At 27.3% G+C, this 14,881-nt stretch overlaps 2 protein-coding genes and 1 non-coding gene across 3 annotated transcripts; 1 reads left to right on the forward strand and 2 right to left on the reverse strand.

Moving 5' to 3' along the window:
* The first annotated feature begins 1,099 nt into the window (after nt 1–1,099).
* TRNAG-UCC (transfer RNA glycine (anticodon UCC)) lies at nt 1,100–1,171 on the forward strand. The gene has a single exon. It is a non-coding gene; the product is annotated as a tRNA-Gly (tRNA).
* Nucleotides 1,172–1,367: 196 nt separating this feature from the next.
* LOC130961738 (histone-lysine N-methyltransferase ATXR4) lies at nt 1,368–5,123 on the reverse strand. Its single transcript, XM_057887735.1, has 7 exons — nt 4,616–5,123; nt 3,989–4,044; nt 3,285–3,411; nt 2,832–2,901; nt 2,501–2,680; nt 2,237–2,308; nt 1,368–1,753 (listed from the first exon to the last, which is right to left on the reverse strand). Exons 1-7 carry the CDS (start codon nt 4,994–4,996, stop codon nt 1,635–1,637), a joined length of 1,005 nt encoding a protein of 334 aa, XP_057743718.1. The 5' UTR covers nt 4,997–5,123; the 3' UTR covers nt 1,368–1,634.
* Nucleotides 5,124–5,988: 865 nt separating this feature from the next.
* On the reverse strand, nt 5,989–11,578 carry LOC130962236 (uncharacterized). The gene is made up of 4 exons (XM_057888391.1): nt 11,265–11,578; nt 9,752–10,099; nt 6,935–7,314; nt 5,989–6,287 (listed from the first exon to the last, which is right to left on the reverse strand). Exons 1-4 carry the CDS (start codon nt 11,526–11,528, stop codon nt 6,110–6,112), a joined length of 1,170 nt encoding a protein of 389 aa, XP_057744374.1. The 5' UTR covers nt 11,529–11,578; the 3' UTR covers nt 5,989–6,109.
* Nucleotides 11,579–14,881: the final 3,303 nt, after the last annotated feature.

Below are 14,881 nucleotides of genomic sequence, written 5' to 3' on the forward strand. Positions count from 1 at the left end.
TGGTTCTCCTTCATGTGCACCTAGGATATATAGCCAGGTAAACTATATTAGTATATTTATTTCAGCAAAAATTCAGGGGATAAAATAGTCCCTCAAGATTTGAGAGCTACAAATTTGTTATGTTCAAATCTTGAGAATCCACTCTACAGGGTTAATACTAATTATTATTTATTATTAAATTTCAGTTAATTTGTTAATAAAGTTATGTAATTTGTTGATTAGCATTTAACATCAACATAATATTCATTAGTCATAAACATGAATATTTTTATATTACGAGAGAAATACTTGTATGTTCTTGAAGCACATTTAATGCATAACCCTAAATATTTATAATTGTGATTGAAGTTGTTGCCGATATTCGAGCATGCATTAAATGTGCTCAGGACCATACAAGAATTTTCGTATTTTTAAAGACAAACAAGATTTTAAAGACTTTTTGAAATTCATGAGACACTTCTTTTCTTTGTTACCACTTACCACACATTTGAAAGTTGTTGTAATTGCTTTTTGTGATGATGCCAACTCAGTTTGGTTGCAAGTGATTGTTAAAATTATGATTTCTATAAGAGTGATATAACATGGAAAATACATGACAAATTCTCACTGTTTCACAGCACATGTGACATGTCCTAAGTCAACACCATGCATTCTCTGTGCTTTTTTTTTTCTCTCTCTCTCTCGCGTCAAAATCAGTGGAGCTAAATGCTAATGACTAGTAATTGAGAAATATGAAAAACTATAGTGTATAAGACCATAAGATGATAATTATCATATGACAAGTTTTCCTCCCTTTTTTTTTTCAATTCCTACAATCCTCAATATTTGAAATACTCAAAATCAGAATTACAACTATCCAAGCTAAGATAGAAATAGAAAATAAGAGATTCAAATAATGAAAAATATAAATTGACAAGCTATTGTATCTTTATTACAACTATTTTAATTGGAAACTTCTCTCATATGGTTAAAGTAAACCTTAAAACAGATACAGAATTATGAAAATTGATAAAATTATAGCCAGCATTAAAATAAAAAATAAAAAGAGACATTTTTCATATTGATAAATATTTTGAGGTTGGAATTCCAATAGCAACAAGCGTTTGTAGTCCAACGGTTAGGATAATTGCCTTCCAAGCAATAGACCCGGGTTCGACTCCCGGCAAACGCAGATATGTTTTTCAATTTTGACTTTTCATAATTTCGTTAATTTGTCTGTATACCATTCTGGGATTTTTTTTATTATGATGATGATATGAAATTTGTTCTAAAATATTTCATTTGATATAATGTTGGGGCGAGCATAAAGCTAATTATTAAGTAATTATACTTTAATGACATACATATTTAATATTTAAAGCAAAATCTTTATAGTAAAATACTCTTATGTGAGTATAAGAATATACTGTTTTCGAATAATTATATGAAATCACTGTCCAAATTATTACAATAACACATGTATTAAACATCGCTAAATTGTGATCAAAGTCAAAGGTTCACAAGAAACTCTATTCAAGAAGATAAAAGAGTACTACAGAATTACAGATGATAACAGGTACACACCAAGATATAAAAGTGACTTCTCAAGGCCACTAAATTGTTGCAAAATCTAGGACGAAATTTTCAGAGAATGATTAATCTCCATGTAAGCACCTGTTACAGTTGCATTGAAAACCAAATCCCCGAGATAAAAGTTCTTGCCGAGCATCGCGATCCAGGCTGGCATCAATGTAGCAGATTCTAAGTTCTTCACCTGCAGCTTACAAGAAGAAAGAGAACTTTAGTCCATCAATGATGGCTTATTCAAAGCAATTTCAATCAGTTAAAAGAAAAGAATTCAGTTGCTACTCATAGAGACCAGTATTGTACAAGGTTCCTAATAAGAATGTTAGAAACTGAAAGTGGCTTCTTTTTCTAATCATGAAAGATGCTCATAAAACTTGCTTTTCCTAGTTATATTCTGTGGTAAGTTCTCAGGATTTGATTTGACATAAGTTTCTCTTGGCTGCATCCAACTAAAATAGAGCCTCCTCTTATATCCGAGATTTGGAATAGTTACATAAAGTTTGGTAACGAAACAATGGCAAAATTTCATTCCAATTCAAAAAAAAAAAAAAAAAATTAAGAGCGTTTAGATAAAGAATGCATCAAATCTAAAAGTTGCCAGATAACTTACCTACAAGATAAAAATTGGAAGAAAACAATAAGTTAAAATAAAATAAAACATAGGACAAACCTTCCTCAACATCACGAAGGGCCTTCAATTTTGCATCTGCGTTATCTATCCATATAATGTGCGCATTTGGATCTGCAATACCAATTAGTTAGATCGTTCAATTCCTCCAATCAAAAGATATTGTTTAAGGAGTTCAACATTCACAAGTTCTCCCAATCATGGAATGCAACATATGTTAAAGAAGGGATTTAGGGAAGAGAGTAAGACACGTAAGATCCATTTTGTTAATAGAAACAACGGGAAGTAATAGAAAATTGTACCAACCACAATCATGATTGTAGAAGGACGGAAGTATGTAGACAGCATGTCCAACGGCAGCTTCAGCTTCTACAGATGCTGCTGCTGATGAAAGAAGATCTTCATATAGTCCTGTAGCCAACTCAATGCGAAATGCATTGATTCGAATTCGTGCCAAAACACCAATGTACCATTGCTTGGTTAAAACTTGAAAATAGCTAGATAAGTAGTCTCTCAACTTATATATCTGTCTTTTTGTGTATGTGTGTGCTGAGTGATTAGTAAATTGTACCTACTTCATACAAAATTCTGACGACACAAGGGGGATACAATCAATATGCTATTCATAGAAGGATACAAGAAATATCTTCATCTGAAATAAGTGTCTTTCTGAAAGCATTCCATAACAAGCCAAACTCTTCTTCCATCTGAAAAGTTACGCAATACATTGGAAGAAGTAATGATGAGAAAACTGCCAAATAACAATACTTACTTAATTTGAATTTAGCGTCAGTGTAAAACAGCTTTACATGTACATCCAATCACATAATGCCACATTATAAAAAATAACTACTATTTTCATTGACCGTGTGAATGGTCATCCAAAAGGATGGATGTGATTGCATAACTGTGTAAAACATTTTACACTATCAGTGCATCAAAATTAAATTCTTTTCCAAAACATAAACATTTCATTCTTTCCAGAGAAACCTGACAAAAAATCTAATTTCTTTTGGATAAAACCTGACAAAAATTATAACTACCTACACAAAATTTTATTGCCATTATAATAAAATTCTACATGCCTCACCCGTGAAATCATCTGAGGTGTCAAATTGGCAGGTTGAAGTATGTCTACACTGTCACTTCTGGCAACTCCTGATATGACCATGCAAGCCAACCGCTTCACCATGAAAGGATATTTCAAACCATGGGTCCTTTGCAAAGAGATCAAGTAACCGTCAGCAACATAATAGGTGTGATAAGTCATAGAATCAATTGTTAATGAACAACATCTTTAATCATTTATGACTAGTACTATCCAAACATCTGATCAATGGAAAAAATTGGCGGTAAAGTTGCCGTAACTGTTAAACAAGATTATTTTGGAAAATCATACCTAGTTTCAAGCCATCTTTATGCAGGAGAAAGAAACAATCAAAATGACTAATTTGGGATACATGTATGACTCCTGTAACCTTTTTACTACTCAGACTATGCTGTTAAACAAGAAAAGTGAAATTAGGCAAAATATACATCGGTTAAATTATTTTCTTTTTATTAAAAGAAAGAGCAGAATTGTGGTAAATCTAAAATCTGTTAAGCAACTTACAAAAGAAAAGAGCAAAATTAGTCCCATTAACATTAATGGTCAGTTCGGTACAGGGGTAAGAAATGGAGGAAACATTTCACGAGTAAAACTTATAATAAAATTGTATGCATTACTAATCCAAGCCAATTGCCAATGTGCCATTAAGTCACCAATTCTTGATGCTTGATAACAAAGTCTCCTACCTGCAATAGTCATCAAAAGCCGCCCAATCTGCTTTCGTCTCAACATTGTAAAATTCCTAAATAAATATATAATTTCAAAATAAGTAAATCTCAACAGAGGTTTAAGTTTCAGTTGTAAAAATAACAGAATGCATACAAGAGTTCAAAAACACCAAGGCCAGAATCCATAGAGGCTGAACCTACATTTCCACTCTAAACATCATATCTTATACACATTTCTTCACTGAAACTACAAATTAGTAATAGAAAATCCGCAGAAAAAGTTGTATTACACAATCCCCAGAAATTGCAACCCATCATTCTATTAAAGTATTCAGCACTAAACATAGCACATCATTTGCTAGCCATTTTGCATGCTACATTCTCCTTCTAGTAAGTTTTGGATTCGAAAATATGACACTACAAACTTCAACTCATCTTCAGATAATGCTTCAAGTTGAACTGATTAGTCTAATTTCTAAAGCCAGGTAAATTCTTAGACATTTAAACAAAATTATTAATATAAGTTATATACTTATTATATTTCCTAAACTTTTTTTTTCTATTATTAAGCATCGTCTAGCTTAAAGTTAAAAGGCAAAACATCAAACAAGTGGTGAGCCAAAGCAAAAAGGAACTAAAACGCACCATGCAGCGTCGTTTACAATCTTCACTGCAAAACGACACGCGTTGAGCTTCGGAGCCATCGGGATTAGAGATTCTGCGGAGGCAGCAGTAACAGACAGTGTGGAGAACGTTGGGAGAAGGGTGGCATACGGCGGGCTTGGCGGTGTGGATGAGTTCTCCGGCGCCGATCGGACGAGTGGCGAAGACACCGCGCCCCGCCGAGTCTGTGAGGCCGACTCGAATAGGGGGCGGGTCGGGTCGTAGTTCCGGCGTGGCGGTGGTGGTGGTGAAGTGGTGGAATTGAAACTTGTTTGGCTTGGTAAAGAGGGAAGAAGCTAAACGGAGTGTGTGTGAGAGCGGAAATCGCATTTTGATTTTTCTTTTTGACTTCACGAAATTCATGTATGAGTGCAGAAGAAATCAAGAAAATCTGTGAAGTAAGGCTGAATTAACTGGTTAATCATCACACACACTACTGTTTGGGTAATCTTAATTATGTTAGTTTAATTATCGCTAAATCTTAAATGTTTAATTAACCTTTATTCACCCGCCACTCCGCCAGAGCAAGGCAAGTATCTTGAATTCTTGATCTATTTGTTAGTGATTTAAGATACTAGAGTTAATAAAATACTAAAATTGAGGATTAAAAGAAACAACATACTAAATATATATTAAAATTAATGATTAAAATTAATTATAAAAAATATTAAAAGATTATCAAAATTTATTATTTTTATCTATCAATTAATTATTAATATTAAAAAATATGAAATAAAATATATTATTAAATAATTAAATTAAAAGAATTGAGTTAATAATTAAGTAATAGTAGAAAATAATAAAATTTAATAATTTTAATATTTTTTATTAATTAGTAATATAAAATATATATTAAAATATAAAATATATATTAAAAATAAATTAAATAATATATAAATATATAATAACTAATTTTAATATATAAATAATATTTTTTTAAAGTACATCTTTTATATTTTTGTATTTTATATAGCTAATTGATTTTATATATATATATATATATATATATATATAGAATGGTTGTGTTTTGATATGTATGCTAAAAGATTAAGTAATCAACAAAAGTAATCTAAAGATAAAAATGTAAAAAAAAAAGTCTTTAAAATATTTAAAATTTTATATTTATACCTAATTGCATTGCTCTATCAATAAAATTATTTGATCTAATAATTTATTATTTCAAAATATTTATTCTTGTAGATAAAATATTTTCAAAATAATAATAAGATAGAAAGTTAAAAATTTATTAGTTTGTATTTTGTTGTAAGCTGAAAAACAAATCAAAACTCAAAAATTCTCATTCCAGATTAACAATCAATACTAGGCATATATATACTAACTAAACCCATAGAATGATCAATAATGCAATACCATTATTACAAAATCATGATTATACACTTAAGCCACAATTAGCATCAACCACCTACATAGCCAACAAAACAATATGAAGAGAAATCATATAAAAAGGCACATACATCATCTATGCAATGGGGACCTCCAATCTAAACCTTCTTCTGGATAATCCTTCTGAAGTTCCTGGGGTGGTATGAAACAATCCATGGACAACCCTGGAACATTGAATGCAACATCATCAATGGTCCATGATTCTTCCAACCTTGTCATGTCTGTTCCAGCCTTGATGTTATCACCAAACCTGTATGAGAATTATGGTGATCAGAGAATAAAAGAAGAAGAGTAATAATATCTTAACTCACTCTCCTAAAACTTTTCAATTGAATACTTTAATTTTTAACAAATTTTAATTACAAATTTTTCAAAATTTTTCTTTTATTAGATAAATTAATTTTCATTACAATTTTTTATAAAAGACAAGATTAATTAGTTTTTATTATTGTTTAATAAAGACATAACAGTTTCTTTTAATTAATTTTAAAAATTTTTATCTTAATTTTTTTATATGAGAATTAATTTATTTATTAAAATAAAAAATTTATTAAAAAGTAAAGTATCCAACTATAATAATAATTTATAATTGAAATTAATATCCTTATTTTCTACCATTTTTTTTGTTATTCTCAAATTTTTATAGATAAAAATAAATCTTATAAAAAAATTGTTTATTTCTAACTATTCATCTTTGAAAAATCTTATATAGGTATATCAAATATAAAAATATTTGGTAACAAAAAAAATTAATAAAAAATAGTAAAAATTTATCTTATTTAACATTTATTAATTATTATAAAAATAAATATTAAATAAAACAAATTTTAACAATTTTTTTATTTTTCTAATATTACTGTATAAAAAAACTAATATCTATATATGAATCTCTAATACCTTGTGATTATAACTGTTGATGAGCCAGCATGTGCAATCATGACACCATTATTATCATTACTATTATTATTATCCACAATTACTGGCCTATAATCCTGAATATTTGTTGACATTGTTGTTTCCCAGTATGTAGGGTATGACCCTGGAGCTTGAATTCTTGTTAGATATGAGTCCTCAAGATGAACTAAGAGGCCACTCCTTTGGCTGAAGTAACCAAAAATGGAATGTTTGATCATCTCTGCTGTGTTGTCACTTCTTTGAGCAAGATCCTTTTGATCTGCTGAAAGTTTTAACACAAAACAATCCATGTCTGACATTTCTTTCTCTCCCATGTATTGTGCTCCACTGAATACACAGGATATTGCTAAAGGGTCTAATCCCTGCAATAACAACAATCTAAACAGTTTAGATAATATTAAATAAAATTTAATTCTAAAAACAATATTTAACTTTTTTTTATGGGTAATATATTAAAAAAATAAGTTATTTATGAAAAAAGTTATTCACAAATGAAACATAAATAATAAAGAACAAAAATTAGAATATTTAAACTTCTAGAATTTTAATTTGGAGCCATTATTCTACTCTTCACCTACTAATTAACTAGTTTATTTAAACTGTTGATAAGCCAATTTCAATGCTAGTGGATAAAAAATGCAAGATGCAATAAGTAAATAAATATTAATTAAAATTTTATTTATTATGGATTTTTAAAGAGTAAATTCTATCATTTTTTATGACGAAAGATTTGAGAGCTGATAATTTTAATTATAGAAGATATAATTAACTCGAGAATCATCAAAGATTGGATTAGTTCGATAAAATTATCTAAATTCTTCAATAAAATTATCCAACAAATTATCAAATTTAGATAGTTATCGAATTAGCTCTATATTTAAAGACAATTGAATTAGTTTATATTTTTTTTGATGAAATTGTCAGCGATAAAATCTTTTATTATAAAAAATAGTAATTTATTCATATTTAAATAAGTACATAATATATATGATTCTTCGTGATAAAGTCAGTACAGTGCTTATCTTTTGAAGAATCTAAAATTATTTGGCTAAGCCAAAATAGTTACACATAATTGTGGTAATTAATTCATATATTTGGAGGAGGTTGAGAAATAAAGGAATGAAACAGAGGAATGAAATTTTGAAGGGAAACAAAGATTTATAATGGTTGGTAGCAGACAGATATACTCAGTCAAGATAGTTATTAATTAAAATGAACAATATAACAACCACATCAACTTTCACATTCATGACAATTTAAACAAATTAAATATATTTGATTAGAAGTCCACATCAGTTACAGGTTTGAGTAAATATAAAATCTGGTTCTCATTATTTTTCCCAATAAATTAAATTCCAAATCCACTATATATATAACACATTAACAAGACATTCCAAAATGGGTCATGTATAAGGGGTTAGGTTTAAACACCATTAATTTTGTTAGGGACTGAATCTAATTATCCTAATAACAATTTTATTTAGTTGTATGACATTAAATTGTGATTCAGATCTAAAAAATCTTCTTGAAGATACCATCAACAACTTTTGGAAAATAATTATAGAAAATAATGCTAGTAGTAGGGAAAGGACAAACTAAGTTTAAGGTCACCAAACATTGCTTCATTCCCCCAACCAAAACAATAGCACTAATTAATAGTAACAAAAACAACACCCAATTTATTGGGGAATTTAAAACAAAGACTAAGAACAACATACATATATGTACCACAAATTTGGAAACATTATCATCACCATATATTATTGCTTGATCAACCAAAAAGATAGTATATAGTATATACTAATTAACAACAAACACAAACACCCCCCATTTATTGTAATTAGGAAGAGAGATTTCCTATTTTTGTCCTTCTTTTCTCTTATATCAAGTTGATTTATATATATATAACTCCCTTTAAAGAATTTAACATGAATATTTATTATTAAAAAAATTAAATAACTCTAAAATAATTATATTATTTTCACATGAGGCTCTTAGCTCCTTAATAAATTATAAAATAATAATTACATATTGAAAGAGAGAATTAAACATAGAGAAAAATTGGAAAATAAGACTAATATAATCAAAACTACATTAAAACTCTAAAATGGGCATATATTATTCTTAAGTGTCTATTAATAATTTTTTAGCCAAAATGGTAAACAACATATGCTCTAATTAAGAGACGTTGTATTCAAGAATTAGAAATAGTAAAATATTTTTTTTGATGAATTATATACGAGAAATTATATTTCAAAAATAATTTAAAATAAATTATACACTAATTTTTTCACATAATTTATTAAATAAAATATATATATTATAATAAAATAATTTTTTGTGAATTATACACGAAATATTGTATTTTAGAAAATAATTTAAAATAAATTATACGCGAATTTGTTTATATCATTATTATATAAAAATATAAAAATATAAATATAGATAAATATATTTCTATTTCAAGACGATCATTAAAAAGTTAAAAATATATGTATAGTTGTGTTCATATCAAGTTTATATAAAATTGATATTTAAAAAGTGTAAGATAATTTAATAAATTAAATTAAATAATTATTATTTAATATTTTTTAACTATAACTTTACCTAAAAATAATATAATATTAATATTTAAAAACTGTTAAATAATTTAATAAATTTAATTAAATTATCATCTAATAATTTTCTTTTAACTATCATCTTTACATCAAAATAATTATACGTGAAACTTTTATACAAAGACTTAAAGATACCACGAAGATGATAGTTAAGACGATGAAATCGAAGGGACGAACTTGCCTGAAGAGTGCGACGAAGAGGACGAACACCACCTTTAGCAGCATGTGTACCAAGCCATGGAGTATGACGCCAAGCCACACTCCCATTGCTACCAGCAGCAACCTTTTGTCCACTCAAAACTAACTCTATCTGCCATTTATCTGGAACCATTTGCCACATTACAAAGCACCCTTTTTCTGAGCCACCATTATTAACACCACCGTTGCCACCACCACTTGATCCAACCTCATCCACCACAACCATTGCCACTTTCCCGGTAGTGAACACATTCTTCACTGTCCCTTCCAATTTCCTGCACCTTGTGGCTGCACTGTAGTGTTGTATAATATATTGTGCTGATGATGATACCTATAATAAACATATTATTTTTTTTTTACCAAAGATAGGAGACTCGAACTCGTAACCTCTTAATTGAGTACGAGGAGACTATGCCATTTGAGCTATTACTCATTGGCATAATAAACATATTATTACAAGAGGAAGAAACAAAATATATATATAATTTTTTTTTCTTTCTAAATTATCTGTCATTCTATATGTTTAAATAAAAAATAATTTAAAACATAAATGTATTATAAGTAATGTTTATTTAATTAAAGACGCAACATCTTCTATGAAAAATTATTTGGAAATTTGCTATATGTAATGTGCTAGCCAGGAAAAAGATTAATATTTAATTAAACTAAAGTAGCTAGTAGATGCACATGCATGGTAACTGAAAACATTGGTGGCATCATATAGATAACAATTTATTAAAGAGGTTCCAATATGTAATAAGAAAGTCATAAACATAGATACACTTTTTGGCTAGGAATGAAGATTAAGATTAAAGAAGTTGATAAATGCATAAATTAAAGAAAATGATGACTAAAAATACCTTTGGAGTTTGGAGCACTTTTTGCTAACTTTTTAAGCTAGTGACTATTTTGATAGAACAACATTTCAAGTTTCAACCAAAATTGATAAGGAAAGCAAATTAATTAACAATCAACTATACTAATATATATATATTAAAAATCAATTATCAAATTAGTGAGTCTTATAAAATATATATTAAAATATAAAATAAACTAAATAAATAGCTAATTTTTTATATACACGTAAATATATATAAATTTTGATATCTCATTTTGAATGATTTCTCTTAATAAAAAGTTTAAGGTGGTAAAGAAATATTAAAAAAAAATTAAATAGAAAGAGAAGAAAATATAATAATGGGGTTATCCGTCAACTTCTGACAACTCTTATTTATATTTGTGTTTTTTGGAAGTGTGTTGGTAGATGTGTCTAATAATTAATATATTTTAAATACATATATAAAGAGACACATCTAGAAAATATATCTATAAAGACACTTCTATTAAACACAGTTATAAAAAAGACATTTTTATTAAACACATCCACAAAGACACTTCTATAAAACACAATTATAAATAAGAGTTGGCAAAAATTGGCAGATATGCTGTTGGTAACGTAGCAGAACCGTATATAATTATATTGGTTATTAGCTTGCCTCATTGAGGGGTAGTTTGGGGTGGACAGGGAGAGGGAAGAGAGGACAACCAAGAACACTGAGGAGGATCTTGAGGTTGGACTTCTTGTTGAATGCAATGGAGAAGTGGTTCCTGATCCAGTTCCAATTGCGCCATGAATGAAGAAACACTTTATGCTTTGATAATGATGATGATGATGAGTTCTTGTTGTTGCCGCTGGTTACATAATAATCTTGTTCTTCTTCATTGATTGGTTCTTCTGACAATGGTGCAAGCCTTCCCATCTTACTATCAATTACTATGCTTTTTGTTGAAACTTTGAGAGGCAAAGCTAAGAGAGTATATGTGGAATGAGAAAATGTGTAGAAGGAGAGTCTCTTATAATAAAAGGAACAAGACTCTTAACTAGTTATATCTGATTTGGTTTAAGCACACACGCAGGATCGGCGCGTGTGCAACACGTTTGGAAAACAATATAGTTAGTTAATTACCCCTAGAATAAAAAAAATTATATATATACTAAAATTAATTATTAAAATTAGTCATTATATATTTTTATATAAATATATATTACTTAATTTATTTTTAATATATATTTTATATTATAATATATATTTTTTATACTAATAACTAATTTTGATATATATAATATGATTGAGAACTAAAATAGCATAATTTTTAATTAATTTAAGTTGGCCTAATAATAGTTAACTTACTTACTTATCAGTTATAAGATAGATTAATTTTTAATTTTTTAGATTAAAAAATACTATAAAAAATAAAAATAAAAATAGCATATTTTTTGCTAATATAAAATATTGCATATACCACGAATTAACTATCAATGTTTGAGTATATTTATACGTATTATTTTTTATTTTTTAATAAAATAATTAACTATAGAATAATCAAACATTTATTTTATAGTAATGTAATAAAAATTTATCATGATAGAATAATTAATTTTTATAACAACATAATTAATTTTTTTAAATACTAAATATGTATTTTTATAAGGTGATTGATTGATAATTTTTTTTTAGTCTTCTATAATATAGTTATTGTTTATTTATACATAAATGTTATTTTAAATATAATTTTTATGTATAGTCAATATAAAAGAATTTTGTACAAATAATTAGTTTGTTATTGCCTTTTATATTTAGGGTAAAATATATTTTTTATCTCTAAAATTTAGTAAAAAATTTAAAAATATTTTTAAATTTTTTTTAATTTGTATTAAATATATTTTTGACGATTAATTTTTTAAAAAATTTAAAATCAATTAAATAATAATTTTATAAAAATAATTTTTAATATAAACAAATCAAATATAATTTTTATATATATTAAAAAAAACTAGTTCGATAGATATTATTATCTAAAACATGCTCAAAAGCAGATTATTAACGAATCCACATACATCTTCTATTCTTCTGATCTATTTGCCAGGTTGTTTGCATTGAAAAGTGAATTGCTACATTCTGCCTTTTTCTTAGATCGGAGGTGGAAGTGTACTAGCACTACTAGGCTACTAGCTCATACCACGAGCCACGAGGGAATCAATAATCCTTGCACTTTGTTACCACTTACCATAAATATAATAGGAAGAATTTCAAGTATATTAAATATATCAGTATTTTAATATTTTTAGTAGTTGATTTTAATTACAAAAATATATATAATATACATTAATTAATTAAAATTAATGATTATTAAAATATTAATATTTTAGGTATATTTAAAAACTTTTTAATATAATGTGACATTGCTAATATTATCGTTATCTAAAACACAGTTTTCTCTTACTTTTAATAATAATGATTTTTTTCTTAAAAAAAAAATTAAATAGGAGGTTAAGCACATGCATGGCATTAGTCACGTATATTGGAAAAACATTGCATGCATGTCATCACATGGTGGCCACATTTTTTTAACAGAAAGAAGAAATAATGAAAAATGAAGGAAAAATTGAAAATTCATCTGATTTATGCTTTTATTTTTTATTTTTAGTATTTTCTATTTTTAGAATTTTATAGAAAAATAAAATAATAAAATAAAATTTTTATTTTCATCTCATTTTTTGACAATTTTTTGAAAATAAAAAAAAACTAAAAATAAAAAACAAAAAATGTATCTATAAGTGTCACATACATATTATAAAAATAGCACATTATAATCGTATAGTAGACCAATTAATGAAAAGGAAATTACCCTATTATTTATAAAAAAAAGTATAGGATACCAATATATTATCTGCCAACTTATTGCCAACAATGATTAGTTATTATATTTTAAACACATATATAAAGAGACACATCCAAAAAATATATCTATAAAGACACTTCTATTAAACACAGCTATAAAAAAATATTTTTATTAGATACATCCATAAAGACACCTCCATTAAACATAATTATAAATAAGAGTTGGCAGATATTGACATAAATGGTGTTGGTAACGTAGCGGGATTGTATTTATAATCATATAGTAGAGTAGCAGATCAATTAATTTAAAGTGGTACTAGGCGCGTGGGAATATTAATGTTTGTTGCTATGTATGTATCATGTATGTATATCCTAGTGTGGTGGGTTGTAATAGAATACTAAGGAGGAGCTTTTAAGGGAGGCAACAATGCCATGCAGGTGAATTGTCCACATCTTTTTATACTATTAGGAATAATGCATCTAATTTCTGGTAGTTCGATGAAAATTTGAGAAAATATATGTGGTATGTTCAGGGATATGAACCTCTAGATTCGACTAGGATAATAGGGATATAGGATACTCAAGTGATGGATAGTTGCATTATTTAAGATTTGAGGCCAATTCAATCATCATTAGTAATTTGAAAGTTGAGGATGATGTTATGAGCCAACAGCAAAAGGTATACAAAAGACTATAAAAGAAAAAAAAAAAGAAAAAGAAAAAGAAGGAAATAGTGTTTTGATAATGTATATTTTTTTTCAGTCTATGCTTGTGGTTTGGAGAGGATTCATCTAAGTTTGAGATCAAGATGTATCTCAAAATTTTGTAAACTTAAGGGTATGTAATATGTTATAGGTTATTTATCAATAAAAGAAATTAAAATTTGAATATCGATGAAATTAAGCTTCTCTTTTTCCTTTCCCTTTTCTTTTCTTTCTTTTTTTTTTTTTCCTTTTTGTGTGAAATTGTGCATTATCAATACGAAATTTACAAAGTAGTTTTACCTACTAGTACTAGTTGAAAGTTGAAACCGAAAGAGATGTGGAGTAGCTAGCACATGAAAACAAAGTTTCCTGTGCTGGTTGAGTTGTGGCCCCTTACATTGTCTTATCCATAGTCTCGTTTTTTAATTTAACCGTGCAAGGATTTGTCTAATCATTTTTTATTGACTCTAAGCTAATATCATTGATGAAAGATAATCGACTATCTAACCATCTTACTTTACGTTTGATATGAGAATAATGGGACCTTTTATTCTATATAAAACTCGAAATTAATTTTGAACAATGCACTATTGTAAAGTACTTCACGTGATTTACCAATTACATTTTCTTGTTGACACTTGAAAATTTGAAATAATATGCACTAGAGTCAATTTGTTTTAGCAGCACCATTAGTCTTTAGACATACATTGTATAATGATAGCGTAG

Source organism: Arachis stenosperma, chromosome 2, assembly GCF_014773155.1.
Source record: "Arachis stenosperma cultivar V10309 chromosome 2, arast.V10309.gnm1.PFL2, whole genome shotgun sequence".
Taxonomy (NCBI): domain Eukaryota; kingdom Viridiplantae; phylum Streptophyta; class Magnoliopsida; order Fabales; family Fabaceae; genus Arachis; species Arachis stenosperma.